Below are 14,094 nucleotides of genomic sequence, written 5' to 3'. Positions count from 1 at the left end.
TGATTGATGAAATCAAGCTAACTTATAGACTATTTGGCAGTGTACCAAATTTAATCCAAGCCATCTCTTAACCATATAACCTCCTCAGCCTCCTTCCCGAGCAAATACGGGGATGTCAGGTGCCCGAGCAAGGTCACCGTCTCGCCATGCAAGGGACCTGGACCACTCAACCATGGCACCTACTCATAATGGGGACCGTACAAACATATGAGCTAGCTGATGCCTAGACAATACAATATGAGAGTGTGAAGCATTGATATCCAACAAGCTGTGTGAAGCCAGTACAGTACCTTCATGCTATGCAAGTGGAGTGTATTGGCCAATAAGTAAACATGTCACACAAGAAAGAAAGCTTCCATCAGATTATTTTAGCAAAGCAGTATTATTTTACAGTGCTCTCAAAGCTTTTGTCGAAGGTTTCCATACCCGTAAAGAGGGGCTTCAACCTTTAAGAGGTTTCCATACCCTTGAAGAGGGGCTTCAACCTCTGAAAAAATATTTTTAAGGACAGGCTAAGTCTGACCAAGTGCAACATACAGCCTAGGTTTCAAACCATCATCCATAAACACGAGTACTGTTGTCATCCCTCTTCAGTGCCTTTATATGAACGAAGCCAATAAAATTCGCTGATACTCTGGATAGCAAGATGTCTGGAGTTGGCTATCAGTCCTTTTTTTATGCAAGTCGTCAGCAGACTTCATGATACCTTGAGAGGATGGTCTTGTCGACTTTTACAACAAGCAGCTTCTGATCATATGGATGCCATCCTTCACATTCTCAAGCCAGTTTTGATATATTTCCGTCCTTTACATCCTCAAGCCATGGGAACTCACGTAAGCATCTATTTGAGCCTTTAACTCAGTATTAGGAATCAGCATTTCGGGTGTCAACAGAGAGCGGTTAAACGGATCCGTCTGCACAGCATAACAGATTGTCAGAAAGCCTGGATATATTTTGAAACAAAATGTTAAAATTGGCCTGCTGTTAGGTGACATCATACACCTGATCGCTCAGTAAGTGTCTTTGAATGGTGGACCTATCCACAGTGGTTTTTGAAGAAGGCAGGATTACAGGGTCCTTCATTAGTGTATACTGCCACAAAACCAAGATATAATCAGTCTCTACCATGCTCCATTTAAGACTTACATTCTTGCTCGGATGATCATTAGAGCAGATGAGAAACCCCACCTGTATTGGATCCAAATACTCCTCAGGTATATCCCCAAGCATGGCCTCTGCATCCATAGCTTCTGCAGCTGCAACCTTGGCTTTTGCACCCAGGGCCTTGAAGTCCTGTATGACATTCTCTGGCAGGCTTCCTAGACGCCATAAGAGATCCAAGGCCTCTTTGAAGAGCTGTGCACATAGGATAACTGATCTTTGAGGCACTGTTACATGACACCATGACATGCATTTGCAAATCACATGATAAGAACAAAGAGCAATAGAGACCGAGACGAGGGGCTGGGGACCCCAGAAATAGCCCAAATTAGGTGCACCTCTTCACGATATGATCTGCTGTCACTGGAGATCGCCTTCGCAAATGTATCGGTTTTGTCACCTCGTGCAAGGTTCACATATATCTCGACAATCTTAATGGGGTAAAAAAACAAAATATACTCATATTAAAACGAGGTAACCAAACCCTAATGACCAAAACCTCAGACCAAAATAGACTGAGAAAACCAAATAATCGATAATCAGCACACCTGTGAAAGTAGCTCTTTGGGTCTGAACTCATACTTCTCTGGATCTTTCAATTTCAAGGCCCTCCTCTCTGGCCCAACTAGCTGTAATAGAAAATAGTTCAACATTGATGCTATTCTCTCCACCTGCATAACCGGCCAAATTTCTGAGTATCTCAAGTTGGTAATCACTTTAAAGCTCACAGACACATGTACATACATACATACACAGACATACATGCAAGGTGTGGATGTGCATGTGTGTGTGTGTGTGTGTGTGTGTGTGTGTGTGTGTGTGTGGTGATTCGGCAGGGGGGGGGGGGTGCGGCATGGTGGCGGGCGGATGGTGGTTGTTGTTGGTTTGGGTTGTGTGTGAGATACCAGCTCTGGTAGAAGACACGGCCCAGTGATTTCTGCAGATGTGTATTGCAACATCTTCACATCTTCGTTGGCCAATGTCATGTCCGTACGAACATGCTGTCCACAAAACCACACACACTTAGAAGCTGGCCATGCTCTTGCATGTCAAATACCAAGATATAAGAAAGCAGCTCCAACAAATCCAGTGAGACCAAATCAGAGCGGTTGTGTGGTCCCGTACTGATTCCTGTTGTCGGAAAAGGCGGGTCCGATCTTGTCGTTCCTGTGCAGGCCGTCTCTCCCATTCGACAGTATTGGCCATTTCAAGCTCCATCTCTTTCAGCTCAGGAATCTTTTTTAAGCTCTCGTCAAGCAAGAAGATACTGTCATTGATGAGGAGATTGAGGAACCTCAAATAGAACCCGCTCTCCTCCTTGACAGCTATCTGCAGAACACAAGTAAAACCTTACGTGAGAGATTTTCTCAAGGATGGCCTTTCAAAAGCTTCTCCTTCAAATCTACTCTACCATTTTCCAGGCATTCCGATGACTGGGGACTGTCCAAAGGTATTCAAGAAGCTCCGATATGTTGTGCCGAATATTGAATTTGTCATAAAACTGCAAATTTGGTTGCACTGTGAGTTTCTTGTTGATTCACTTGAATGAGACCAAAAGAGGGGGATACGAGTATGAGGAGTGCCCGTTCATGCGTGAGTGCATGCATCCATGCGTGGGTGGGGGGTTGCCAAGCACACAAACCTGAGTATATGAAGCGGTGATCTCAATGTGTGCGTGCATGCTTTGCCTATGAAAGCATATGAGCGTGCATGTGCATGTGTGTGTTGGGGAGTTTGCCAAGCACACAAACCTGAGTATGTGAACCTGTGAACTCAATGTCCACATATAACTTGAGGAGGTTCGGGACAAGATACTGTAAGGCTAACTGGTGGCCTTCGAAAAGAGACGCCATGGAGCTACCAAGTATGGGTGAATATGAGCTGCACCAAATGCAGTAAAATTCAGATGCTATGCATTATATTGAGCTCTGCATGTTCAGGATTTGATGATAAGCTCACCTCTTCTGTGGCATCCAAGCACTTAAAACCTCCACCATCTTCGCCCTTAAGTATGGGTTCTTAATATGTAATGGGCTCCCCATGAACATGACTATAAAGCTCATGAACTCATCCTGCATGAGGGTGCAAACCAGCGTAAGTCAGCTGAAACCTTTCGGGAGTCGGGACACCACCCAGCCCATTGGACCACAGACCAACAAATGAATTAAAGGGACCTGCAAAGATGTGATAGTACATAACACTCACCAATATGACCCCATCCAATGCTCTGGGGATTCGAGATGAGAATAGCAACAGCTCCATAGCATCTTCTACAAAATGTTCTGGCATGGAGGCAAAGACCATAGGACAATCGATGGGTAGGGGCATCTGGAAACCGCCCACTAGACCAACAAGCCATACAATCATCAATCTGTAGTAGTTAAGGCCTTGCTGTAGCAGCTCCACATCCTACATCAAAAACATGAAAGAGTTTGGTCACATATGGCACACTGGCTAGTCACCTATTTCTTTGACTGTGAAGGGACAGGCCCTTGGCTATGATTCGTGGACCCAAAGAAGTGGTTCCTTTGGTGGATCTAATCAGCCCAGCTACGAACTCTTGCACGGCTGGGATGTTAGAACTGGTTTCATCCCCGCAACCACACCAGGGTACGACAGGCCAGGTTCTCTGTGAGTTTTGGGCTACAAGGTCACCCTCTTCATTTGGTTAGGGCTTCTAGTTACCTTGCAGTGGGTTCCTCCCATTGCCTTCAATAACCATATTGAAACTAACTGTTTCAAAAAAGCAACCAATTGAGATCACCTTTAAGACTTGAGCTTCGTAGCAAAGCCTCGCTTGGGAAAGCTTCTCAATTGCCAACTCAACCTCCGTTATATTTGGCTCCAATTGAGGGGGCGCTCCGCTTCCTCTCATGGCTTGTAGTGCAGCCAAAGCCTCCTTCTGCCTTGAAAAATCCTTCACATTCAGGATCAAAAGAATGTCAGTAATGCTTATGCTATTGAGAACTATTGTATAACTCGTATTCAACTGTACGTGATTACCTGCATCACGAGTTTAAAATCAGACAGGGCTTTGAGAAGCCCCAAGTTGAGAATTCTTGCTGTCAAGAAGAAGCATTCACAGATAAATGAGTACTTTGCAGGGGGGACCGAGCTGGAGGAGGCAGGAGGAGTATAAGCGGGGGAAGTGATAAACTCTTGGCTGCTGCTAGATGTCATAGATTGTTGTGATTGCAGGCGCCGCCGTTCTTCTTGCTCCATCTGCAATTGAGCCTGCCGAAAACCTTCAGCTCGGGCATAGTTTTCCTTATCAACCCACTTGGCTACCTCTTCAGAAGTTGCATGGATAGCAGTTAGGCCACTGCATTGGAAATTTTGCATAGATAATTAAGTTAATAACACACACTTGATACTTAAAAGAAAAACATATAATCTCTCTATCTCTCTCTCTCTCTCTTGTTATAGCTCTTGGAGATGCTGAACATTAAAGATTGTATACATTTTGTGTTAGAATTGTGCATCTCAATGCTATGGGACTCTGCCTATTTATTGGGCATTTTATCTATTTTCACATGATTTTTATGTCTTGGACCAGTCGGCCAGTTATATCAGGCAGTCGGCCAGGTCATATGCACTATAAAAGGGGTCTTCTCATTGTCACTTGTTGTAGTTCATCTCCTTTGCTCTCTCTCATTGTTGTACTGTTTATGCTTCCTTCTGCAAACTGCTCGCTCGCCATCCTCTATTCTGCTGTGCGTTTTGCTTTCATAGCTTCTCCCGCTGCAGATCAGCATATACAGTGGCTGCATTTCACTGCCTTGCTTCAATTTCTGGTCCAGCCAGCCTTCTTGCTGCTGTCGGCCAGCCCTACAGGCTGCATTTTGCTCTTCAGAAGCAGGTTGTGGAGTTATTGGCTCTAGAAGCAGGTTGCGGAGTTGTGGTGAGCTTCTTGCATATGGTGTTGCCAGACAAGTGGCTGTACATCTTCTTCTTCCTCCACGAGTCCCTACCCTTCCGGTAGGAGGTTCCCGGTGGTTTCTAGGACTATTTTGCTGCTGTCCAGCCTCTGTCTCTCTCAGATTTGAGAGGGGGCTGATTGGTTCTAGAGCCTCACTTCGTTGGAAAGAACTTGAGATGTGTGTTCTTTGTTGTTGTGGATGTGTGTTCTTTGTTGTTGTGGATATGGCTCCCCTTGTACGAACAAGGATGACAAGTTGAAAGGACCCAACTATGCCCATTGGAAGCTTCAAATGTAGATCTGGTTCATCCATAAGGGTTTGTGGGATATTGTTCACGGCACTGAGAGGAAGCCTGAGCGTCCCTCCGAATTCTAGGAGGTGACTCAGGATCAAGAGGATGAATTCGTTGCGGGGTTACAAGACTAGGAGAATCGGGATTCGAAGGCGCATTCAGTGCCTGTGCGGACCATCACAGAGGAGGTCTCACCGGCCGTGCGAACTCTCACCAGTGCTCATCAAGTATGGTCTAAATTGGAGGATCTCTTTGCTCGAGATTCGTCGATGAGGGCAGTTACCTTGCAAGGGTAGCTCTACGGTTTGTTATTTCCTGCAAGCAGTTCCATGCAGTCATTCCTCATGAAGGCCAAGGTTATCCATGACCAGTTATTGGCTATGGGTGCTGCTTTGTCCTCTGCTCAGCTAGCTGCACTTATCCTCACCAAGCATCCCCTGGACTATATGATGTGATTTCTCGATCTCTGAGGTGCCAAGTCACATCCACTCAGTTGGATTTTGATGATCTTAGCTGCCTACTCTTGGAGGAAGAGTCCGTTCTCATTTCACTGAGTAAGTTGAAGCTGTCTGTCAACAGTTCTAACCAGGCACTTTCCTCAATTCAAAAGAAAGGTCAGAGTCGGACATCTGTCCAAGGATTGTTTGTCCAAGAAGGACAAGACCAAGGACAGGTCTTCATCTAAGAGAAAGGGCAACGACACGACAAACGTATGTGGTGATTTCCTTATCTTGAATTTTTCCCTTCTTGCATGATGATGGTGGTACACACGATTTTATTTCTGAACGTCTTGCACATACTCTTCATCTTGACATGATTCTTTCTCGCTTTAAAGTAAAGGCTGCTTTTCAAAACCAAAAGTATAATTGCACTAAGAAAGTGAAGAATCTTGCTTTTTCTATTGCAAAATTTTCGGATGAATGTACTGTCTTAGTAGCACCTTTGCATGATATTGACATGATTTTGGGAATGCCTTTTCGACATGGGTAAAAACCACATACTGATTATGCAAAGCACACAATGTCTCTTATACATCATGGTAAAAATGTTTGTTTACAAGGAATTTCTGAAGGTAAGGATCAACCACTTTTGAGCCACACTCAAGCCAAAAGGACTTTGAGGAAGAGAGAGAAAACTTTTTTAATTTTGGTTAACCAGCTTAGTGCTCAAGAACCACCTCCTAGGGATACATACCATGACTCTTTCATTTCTAAATTCTCTGACTGCTTTCTCAATGAGTTACCTCCTGGACTTCCTAGATCACGTCCTGAAGATCATCACATAGACATTATTCCTAGTAGTGCACCGCCTCGTAGAGCACCTTATAGAGTTAACCCTCTTGAGCAAAGAGAAATTCAGACTTAAATCGAGGAATAGCTTTCTCAGGGACTTATCAGACCAAGTAGTTCACCATATGGAGCACCAGTCCTTCTTGTAAAAAAGAAAAATGGTACTTATCGTATGTGTGTAGACTCCAGGGCTCTCAACAAGAACACTATCAAAAATAGATTTCCAATTCCTAGAGTTGATGATCTACTAGATAAATTAAGAGGAGCCAACGTCTTTATAAGAATGACAGAGCAAGATATCTATAAAACCGCTTTCAGAACTCAGACTAGTCACTTTGTGTTTTTAGTGATGTCATTCGGTCTTACTAATGCTCTTGCGACTTTTAGTCGTATGATAAATAGGATCTTTCTTGAACATCAAAACTTTGTGATTGTCTTTTTCGATGATACCTTAGTTTTTAGTAAATCTAAAGAAGAGTACGAAAAACACTTGGAAATTGTATTTAATTTGCTCAAGGAAAATGAACTTTACACTAATCCCAAAAAGAGTAGTTTCTTCCAGAGTGAGATTGAGTATTTGGGACATATAGCTTGTGCTAAAGGCATCCATGTTGATCCCAAGAAAATAGAAACTATTGCGACATAGATGCGTCCCAAGAATCTTCATGAATTACGATCTTTTCTAGGATTGTGTAGCTATTATCGCAAATCTTCATGAATTACGATCTTTTCTAGGGTTGTGTAGTATTATCACAAATTTGTACGTAATTTTGCATATAAGGCACACTATCTCACTGAACTTCTCAAGAAAACAAAACCCTATAAATGGACCGAACTTCAAGAGAAATCTTTTCTTGCATAAAAATATACACTTACTCATGTACATGTGTTTCAATTACTTGATTTTTCACGTCCTTTCTTTGTGATTGTAACCGATGCTAGTGGTAAGGGCATTGGTACTGTATTGATGCAAGATGGTCATCCTATTGCTTTCGAGAGTAGAAAATTTCATCCTGCTAAAAGTAGGTATAGCACCTATGACAAGGAGTTGTCTGATATAGTCCATGCATTGAAAATTTATAAACATTATTTAATGGGCTCAGAATTTCTTATAAACACTGATCAGTAGAGTATCAAACACTTACTTTCTTAACCACTTATTTCGGATAAACATATTAAATGGACAGCTTTTATTCAAAGTTTTCAGCCTATTATTCAATACCAACCTGGTAGAGAAAATGTGATTGCTGACGCTTTGAGTAAAAGACCTTCCATTCAAAATATTTCTGTGATTAAGAATACATCTTTTGACTCTATGTGTAAGACTTATGACCAAGACTCTGACTTTAGTGCTATTTGGTCTAGATTGAGAAAAAATCATTGGACCCTTTTTGCTAAGTATTCTTACGATGATGGATATCTTTTCTTCCAGAAAAGATTATGCATTACTCAACCTTTTAGACATTCTATTTTAGAGGAATTACATCAGCCACCTTATGCGGGACATTGAGGTGTTCATCTACATTCCAGACTATCTCTAATGACTTTTATTGGCCTAAAATGAAAAATGATGTAACTAATTTGTGTCTGAATGTGATGTTTGTCAAAAAGTGAAAAGTTATAATGGTAAGAAACTTGGTTTACTCATGCCACTTCCTATTCCTAACGCTCCTTGGAAACAAATTTCTATGGATTTTATCACTAGTTTTCCATTGACTACACTACGAACCATAATGATATGATTTGGACCATTGTTGATAGGTTTAGCAAACAAGCATATTTCCTTTCTTGTAAAAAACTCTTACTGCACATCAAGCTACACATTTGTTTGTTAAACACATTTTAACACATTACAGTTTACAACAAGTGATTGATTTTGATAGAGATTCTAAGTTTTGCAGTGATTTCTGGACTACATTATTTGATAATCTAAGCACTAAATTGGATTTTTCCACTGCATTTCATCCCGAATCTAATGGTCAAACAGAAGTGACAAATAGCACAATATTAGATTTACTTCGTGCATATGTTTCATCACAACCTAAACAACGAGATAAGTATATCCGTATTTTGCAATTTACATATAACAACACACCGCATTCGTCCGCTGAAAAAGCACCTTTTGCAATTGTGTATGGAAAAGTTTTAACTACTATCACTCGTTTGTCACACACTATTGAAGTTGCAAATCAATTCACCATTGATTTCACTTCCATTCATGATAATGTTCGTAAAGCTATTTCTAATGCACAAGAAAAATACACTAAACAAGCTAATAAGAAAAGAAAGCACATGGTTTTTCAAGAAGGTCAATATGTTTTGCTTCATATTGATGAAAAGAGAGGTCTTAAAAGTGTTGAGACTAACCTTGTTGTTAAGTTAGCTCCTCGTTTTTTATGGTCCTTTTTAAATTACTCATAAGATTAATGAATGACCTAGCATATAGACTTTCACTTCCTTCTCATTGGAGAATTCATAACTCTTTTCATATTAGTCTTTTGAGACCTTATAGGGAACCCATTCCTACCCATCCTATATATGAGGAAGCACCTAGTCTTGTTGACTAAGTAGAAGAACTTCAACTTGAGGCTATTATTGACCATGAGACCACTACTACTCGCACAGGTACTATATATAGTAGATATCTTTTGACCTTCAAAAATCATCCTCGCGAAAATGTTAAATGGATGCCTGAGCGGTTTTTCGCGCCTATCCCGACATCATCCAATCTTACTTTCAAATACGGGCCAATTGATATGATGCAACTCAGGACAGTTGCTATCCCGGGCAGGACGGATGTCACGGTTTGTCCGTCCATCCTTCTGTGGTGCATGGCACTTGGGTGATTCCGAATATTCCATGTGTAGGACATATGAAATTAGGGATAGCTGGAACTAAGTGTTGGATTTATTACTTATGTGCTGTCGTGGACTTTTAGCATGTGTTGCTAACATGTAGTGTGTTTGAATGGACAACCTTGTAGGTTGGTGAGATTGACGGACTTTGTGCTCGTAAGCCGGAATGACTGGGACGTGATGGCAGCGATATGGTGCGAGCTATTATGGAGATGGTTCTCATTTTGGTATCTTGCCGTAGTATCTACTACGAGATTTTGTATTGTTATTGGCCGCCCCTTTTTGATGTATTCGGGCGCGGACCTATTGAGCCGCCCACTTTTGTTATATTGGAGGTGGACTTATTTATTTGCACGTGAATTAGCCCTTGGGGTTCTTTTTGTTATTTGCACGTGAATTAGCCCTTGGGGTTCTTTTTGTAATTATCCTTTAGTAGTTAGATAGAAACACTTTACCTAAGCAAAATACTAGGATACTCGCTGAAGCTTCTGCTCCCCCCCCCCTCTTTTCTGCTCGCGCTGCAGTCTACACGCTCACCCCTTTCCCGCCTCCTATCTGCCCTCGCCTCTCCTCCGCCTCTGCTCTTTAGCGCCCCCCCGCATCTGTTCTCTACCGCCTGTGCCCCCCGCCAGTGCTCATTCGCGCCACCCCCCCCTCGCCTGTGCTCACTCGCGCTACTACCCCCCCCCGGGCGCCTGTGCTCGTTCGCGCCGCCCCCCCCTCCACTGCTCTCTTTATTCGCGCCAGCCCCCCCCCTTGCTCCGTCTCTCTTCCGCCCCCCCCCCCTCCTTCCTCCCCCCACTTTCTTTCCGCCCCCCTTTGTTCTCCCCCTCCTCCGCCGTTCCTCGCTCCGCCGTTTGTGTAGCTCGGTTCCTGCAGGGTTTTTCCGTTTACGCTTCGCCTTCGACAAAGCTTCAGACTCTGATGGAGGCTCCTCCCGCCCCACCTCAGAGGGACTCTTCCGTAGCCCCCTCGCCCGCCCCTGAGGATACCCCCATCAGGCTTTCTCTTTCGCCAGAAGAGGAAGCGAGCCTCGCCGCAGAGGTGGAAAGCCTCCAGGCACATTCCACTATCTGCCGTATAGTCGGCACTCGCCCCAGCAGAGGGGAGATCCGGGATCTTCTCCAGGCCCGCCTTCTCGCAGATGTGGGCAAGATCCTGGACGTTCAGCTACTGGGCCGCGGACACTACCAGATCGAGTTCGAGACAGCCCAGAGTGCGGTCCAGGTCCTAGCCATGAGTCCCCTGGACATCAGGGACACTCGGGCCTTCTTCAGACCTTGGCAGCCTGGCTTCGACCCAGCAACGGCCGAGCAGGGAGAGCACCTTTTTCATGTCACAGTTTGCTTCCCTGGACTCCGCCGCGAGTACCTTCCGCTCCTTTCTAGGATAGGGGCATTGGTGGGCTCGGTGCTTGAGACTGGCCCCACAGCAGCTTCAGTGGTGGCTAGAGCAGCTAGCCTGCCTTCAGTCAGGGTTTTGGTTCCTGACATCTCCTCCCTTCCGAAGGTCATTCAGCTACCTAGGATAGGGGGGGATGGATTGATCAGAGAGTGGAGTTCTCGGGGCTCCCGAACCACTGCTTTATATGCAGGCAGGTCGGTCACCTGGCCAAGGCCTGCCCTCGCAGGAGACCCCGACCTTCACCACAGCAGCAGCAGCAGGCCCGCGATGGCCCGCCCACAGATGCGGCTCGGCAGGCAGCCTCCGGGACACCTGCTCAGCCCACGGAGACCTCAGATTGGCAGCCTGGACAAGGGCGCCGTAGAGGGAGACAGCCACAGCAGCAGGCCCAGAGGCCGATGCAGCAGCAGTCACAGTCTCAGCATCATTGGGTTCCAGTGAGGAACAGCTTTCCTCACCTCCAGGAGGAGACCTCAGCACAGCCTGAGGATCTGGAGATGCCAGCACCCCCTCCTTCGCCCCCACCCCCCCTCCCCCGCCCCCCCTCCCGCCTTCGCCTCCTCCCGTTCCCACTCCGGTTTTGTCAACGGCTCCTTCCCCACCCCCTTCTCCCCCCCCCCCCCCCCCCCCCGCTCGCCTCACCTCCCCGGGAGGCCTGGCAGTACCTTGGCGTTCACCTGCTGTCCGGCGAGCACTGAGCACCGACCTTGCTCGAGCTCCGCAGAGGAGACCTACCATGCCGATTCGGGCTTCACGGATATCTTCTATCCGCTCGAGCTCTTGCATCAACCAGGTACAGAGGCTGATCAGGAACTTTCTTTGGTCTGGGCGGGACGGTCAGCCAGCCCGGGCTAAGGTTGCTTGGACAGTTATTACTCTTCCGCTGGCCCAGGGAGGCTTGGGCATTATAGATCCAGTTGATCAGAGTAGAGCCTTATTGGGGAAGCTTGTTGTTCGGGGGCTGCTTCCAGGCGCGCTGAGCCTTGGAAGGAGCTTCTTTTTCAGCGACTACAGGCTAGGGCTCCTCCAGCAGGGGGCACTTGGGCACCAGAGATACGATGGATCTTCATAGAGATGAGGAGGACAGGCCTCAGTAGAGGATAGGAGGACAGATTTGCCTTGAGCATCCTGGGAGCTTTGGAGCTGCTAAGACCGGGGCTTTCTCAGAGACCCCCTACTTGTGATGAGGAGCGGGCCAGACAGCCGCTCATATGGAGCCCCACGGTACGCAGTGAGCAAGGTCATATGCTGGGCTCAACACGCAGTTTTGGAGACTCGCAGGCCTTTTGCAGTCTCCCAAAGGAGGTCCAGGTGGAGAGGCTAAGTCACTTCAGAGGGGGGCTGATTATGCGGGATGACATTCAGGGGCACTCACTGAGGAGTGGTTCACGCCTTTCGAGCCAACGGCCCCACGATGGATAGGAGCCTTTACACAGTTGGAGATCCTGATTGCTGTCAAAGCTTGCACTGAGGATGGTAGATGCCTCTACTATGAGATCCAAGATGAGGGCAGACTTCAGAGAGTGGAGGCGGAGTCGCCTTTGGTTGCAGAGTGCATCTTTCAAAGGATACGGGTAGTGGCCGCCGCTTCCCGGAAGTGGCATATTGATCCAGACCCTGCAGATGTGGACTCTGATTGGCGCATTTGGGCATATGATGCGCGCCCTTTGGCCCGGCTCCAGTGGGACCCTGGCGAGTACAAGTGGCATGATCCTTATGCGTCCCCCGAGGCCACAGAGATTACCTTTTTCCAGTACACTATTCAGTTGGGGAGGCATATTCTGACCGCAAGGAGGATGGTCTCTCCAACCGCAGCGGAGCATTGGCGGCTACAGGGACTCTCACAGGAGTTCCTAGAGGATTTTTGGGCCAGGCTCTAGGCTAGTCGACAGGCACGCAGGATCTCGACTTTTCAGTGGCTAGTTGCCCACAGGGGCTCTGCAGTTGGCACCTGGCTTGTCTACAGTGGTCTTCCGGCGGCCTGTGTCCGATGCGGCCACCCTTTGGAGACACAGAGACACTGCCTATGGGACTGTCCACAGGCGCAGCAGATTTGGCTGAGGATGCTGCGCATTTTGGTCCCCCTCTCTCCAGAGGGCATGTATACGTGGGGTGCCGCTGCTTGGTCGACATCATCAGGGCCTGCTCTGGGATACAAGACGGAGCAGGCCAGCCAGGCTATTAGATTTCCTGTGGGGCTATTGAGCTCATTTATGCAGACGCCGTTGAAGTCTCGTTGGGATGCAAGATTGCGGATCTTGCGGTATCTGCAGGGTACGAAGGATCTTGGACTCTTCTACACCACTCGAGGTGAAACGAAATAACAGTTCGACTCCAAGGTTGGAGTGACTCAGATTGGGGAGGAGATCTAGACATGAGGAGATCTACATCAGGCTACGGTTTCTCCCTCAGCTCAGGAGCAGTTTTATGGAGCAACAAAAGGCAGCCAACTATTGCCTTGTCGTCGACAGAGGCAGAGTGCCGGGTTGCTTGTGGTGCTGCTTGCGAGGTTGTGTGGCTGCGGAGGTTGCTTGGCGAGATTGGGTATCCACAGAAGGAGCCCACAGTCATCCAGTGCGATAACCAGAGCTGTATAGCTATTGCTCGAAAGCCGGTCTTCCATGCCCGGACCAAGCACATAGAGATACAATATCACTTTGTTCGTGAGAAGATCTTGCCTGGTGACATCTTGCTTCTTTATTGTTCAACGGAAAACAATGCGACGGACCTCTTCACGAAGTCTCTACCTCAGGCTATGCTCCGGCGGCACTCTAGCTCACTGGGGTTGGTTCCACATCCAGGAGCTGAGAGGGGGTGTTAGTAGTCATCTCCTGTCTTGTCTGTACACTATGTCAGGGCCTCTAATGTGGGTGTGCCCGCCCGTTTTGGGTGTCTTCCCATTTTTCTGGAGCTGTGTGTGGGCTATCGGCTGCCCCAAGTGTCTGGCTGACTAAGTATGTGCTGCCCATGTGATCTGGTGCTTCCCGACTGTATCCAACTACTGGCTGACTACAGATTTGCTGGCCGACTGAGTTTTTCTACAGGTCGTGGGCACCAAGGCAGCAGTCAGCTGATTCTGAGCTGGCCGACTGGATATTTCTGGTCATGGGCTACTGTTGGCTATCTCTGAGCTGGCCGACCAGCAGCAGCCAGGGGCCATATAAAATGGCCCC

The 14,094-nt window shown here is 46.7% G+C and overlaps 1 protein-coding gene across 1 annotated transcript in view; it reads right to left on the bottom strand.

Annotated features, from left to right (window-relative positions):
- Nucleotides 1–342: 342 nt before the first annotated feature.
- Nucleotides 343–14,094, bottom strand: part of LOC147620892 (U-box domain-containing protein) — a 28,227-nt gene continuing 14,475 nt past the window's right edge. The window contains exons 4-16 of the mRNA XM_086825159.1: nt 4,165–4,483; nt 3,926–4,078; nt 3,367–3,570; nt 3,121–3,233; nt 2,913–3,042; nt 2,573–2,662; nt 2,287–2,490; nt 2,067–2,162; nt 1,710–1,832; nt 1,500–1,592; nt 1,189–1,356; nt 1,003–1,092; nt 343–914 (exon numbers count right to left, since the gene is read on the bottom strand). Coding sequence (XP_086681285.1) covers nt 807–914; nt 1,003–1,092; nt 1,189–1,356; nt 1,500–1,592; nt 1,710–1,832; nt 2,067–2,162; nt 2,287–2,490; nt 2,573–2,662; nt 2,913–3,042; nt 3,121–3,233; nt 3,367–3,570; nt 3,926–4,078; nt 4,165–4,483 — 1,891 coding nt within the window. The 3' untranslated portion in view covers nt 343–806. The remainder of the gene's footprint in view (nt 915–1,002; nt 1,093–1,188; nt 1,357–1,499; nt 1,593–1,709; nt 1,833–2,066; nt 2,163–2,286; nt 2,491–2,572; nt 2,663–2,912; nt 3,043–3,120; nt 3,234–3,366; nt 3,571–3,925; nt 4,079–4,164; nt 4,484–14,094) is intronic.

Source organism: Cibotium barometz, chromosome 31 (genome assembly GCF_041138505.1).
Source record: "Cibotium barometz isolate CiBa-2024 chromosome 31, ASM4113850v1, whole genome shotgun sequence".
NCBI classification, from domain to species: Eukaryota; Viridiplantae; Streptophyta; class Polypodiopsida; order Cyatheales; family Cibotiaceae; genus Cibotium; species Cibotium barometz.
Note: the sequence above shows the minus strand (reverse complement) of the source record. Positions and strands in the feature narration are given on the sequence as shown.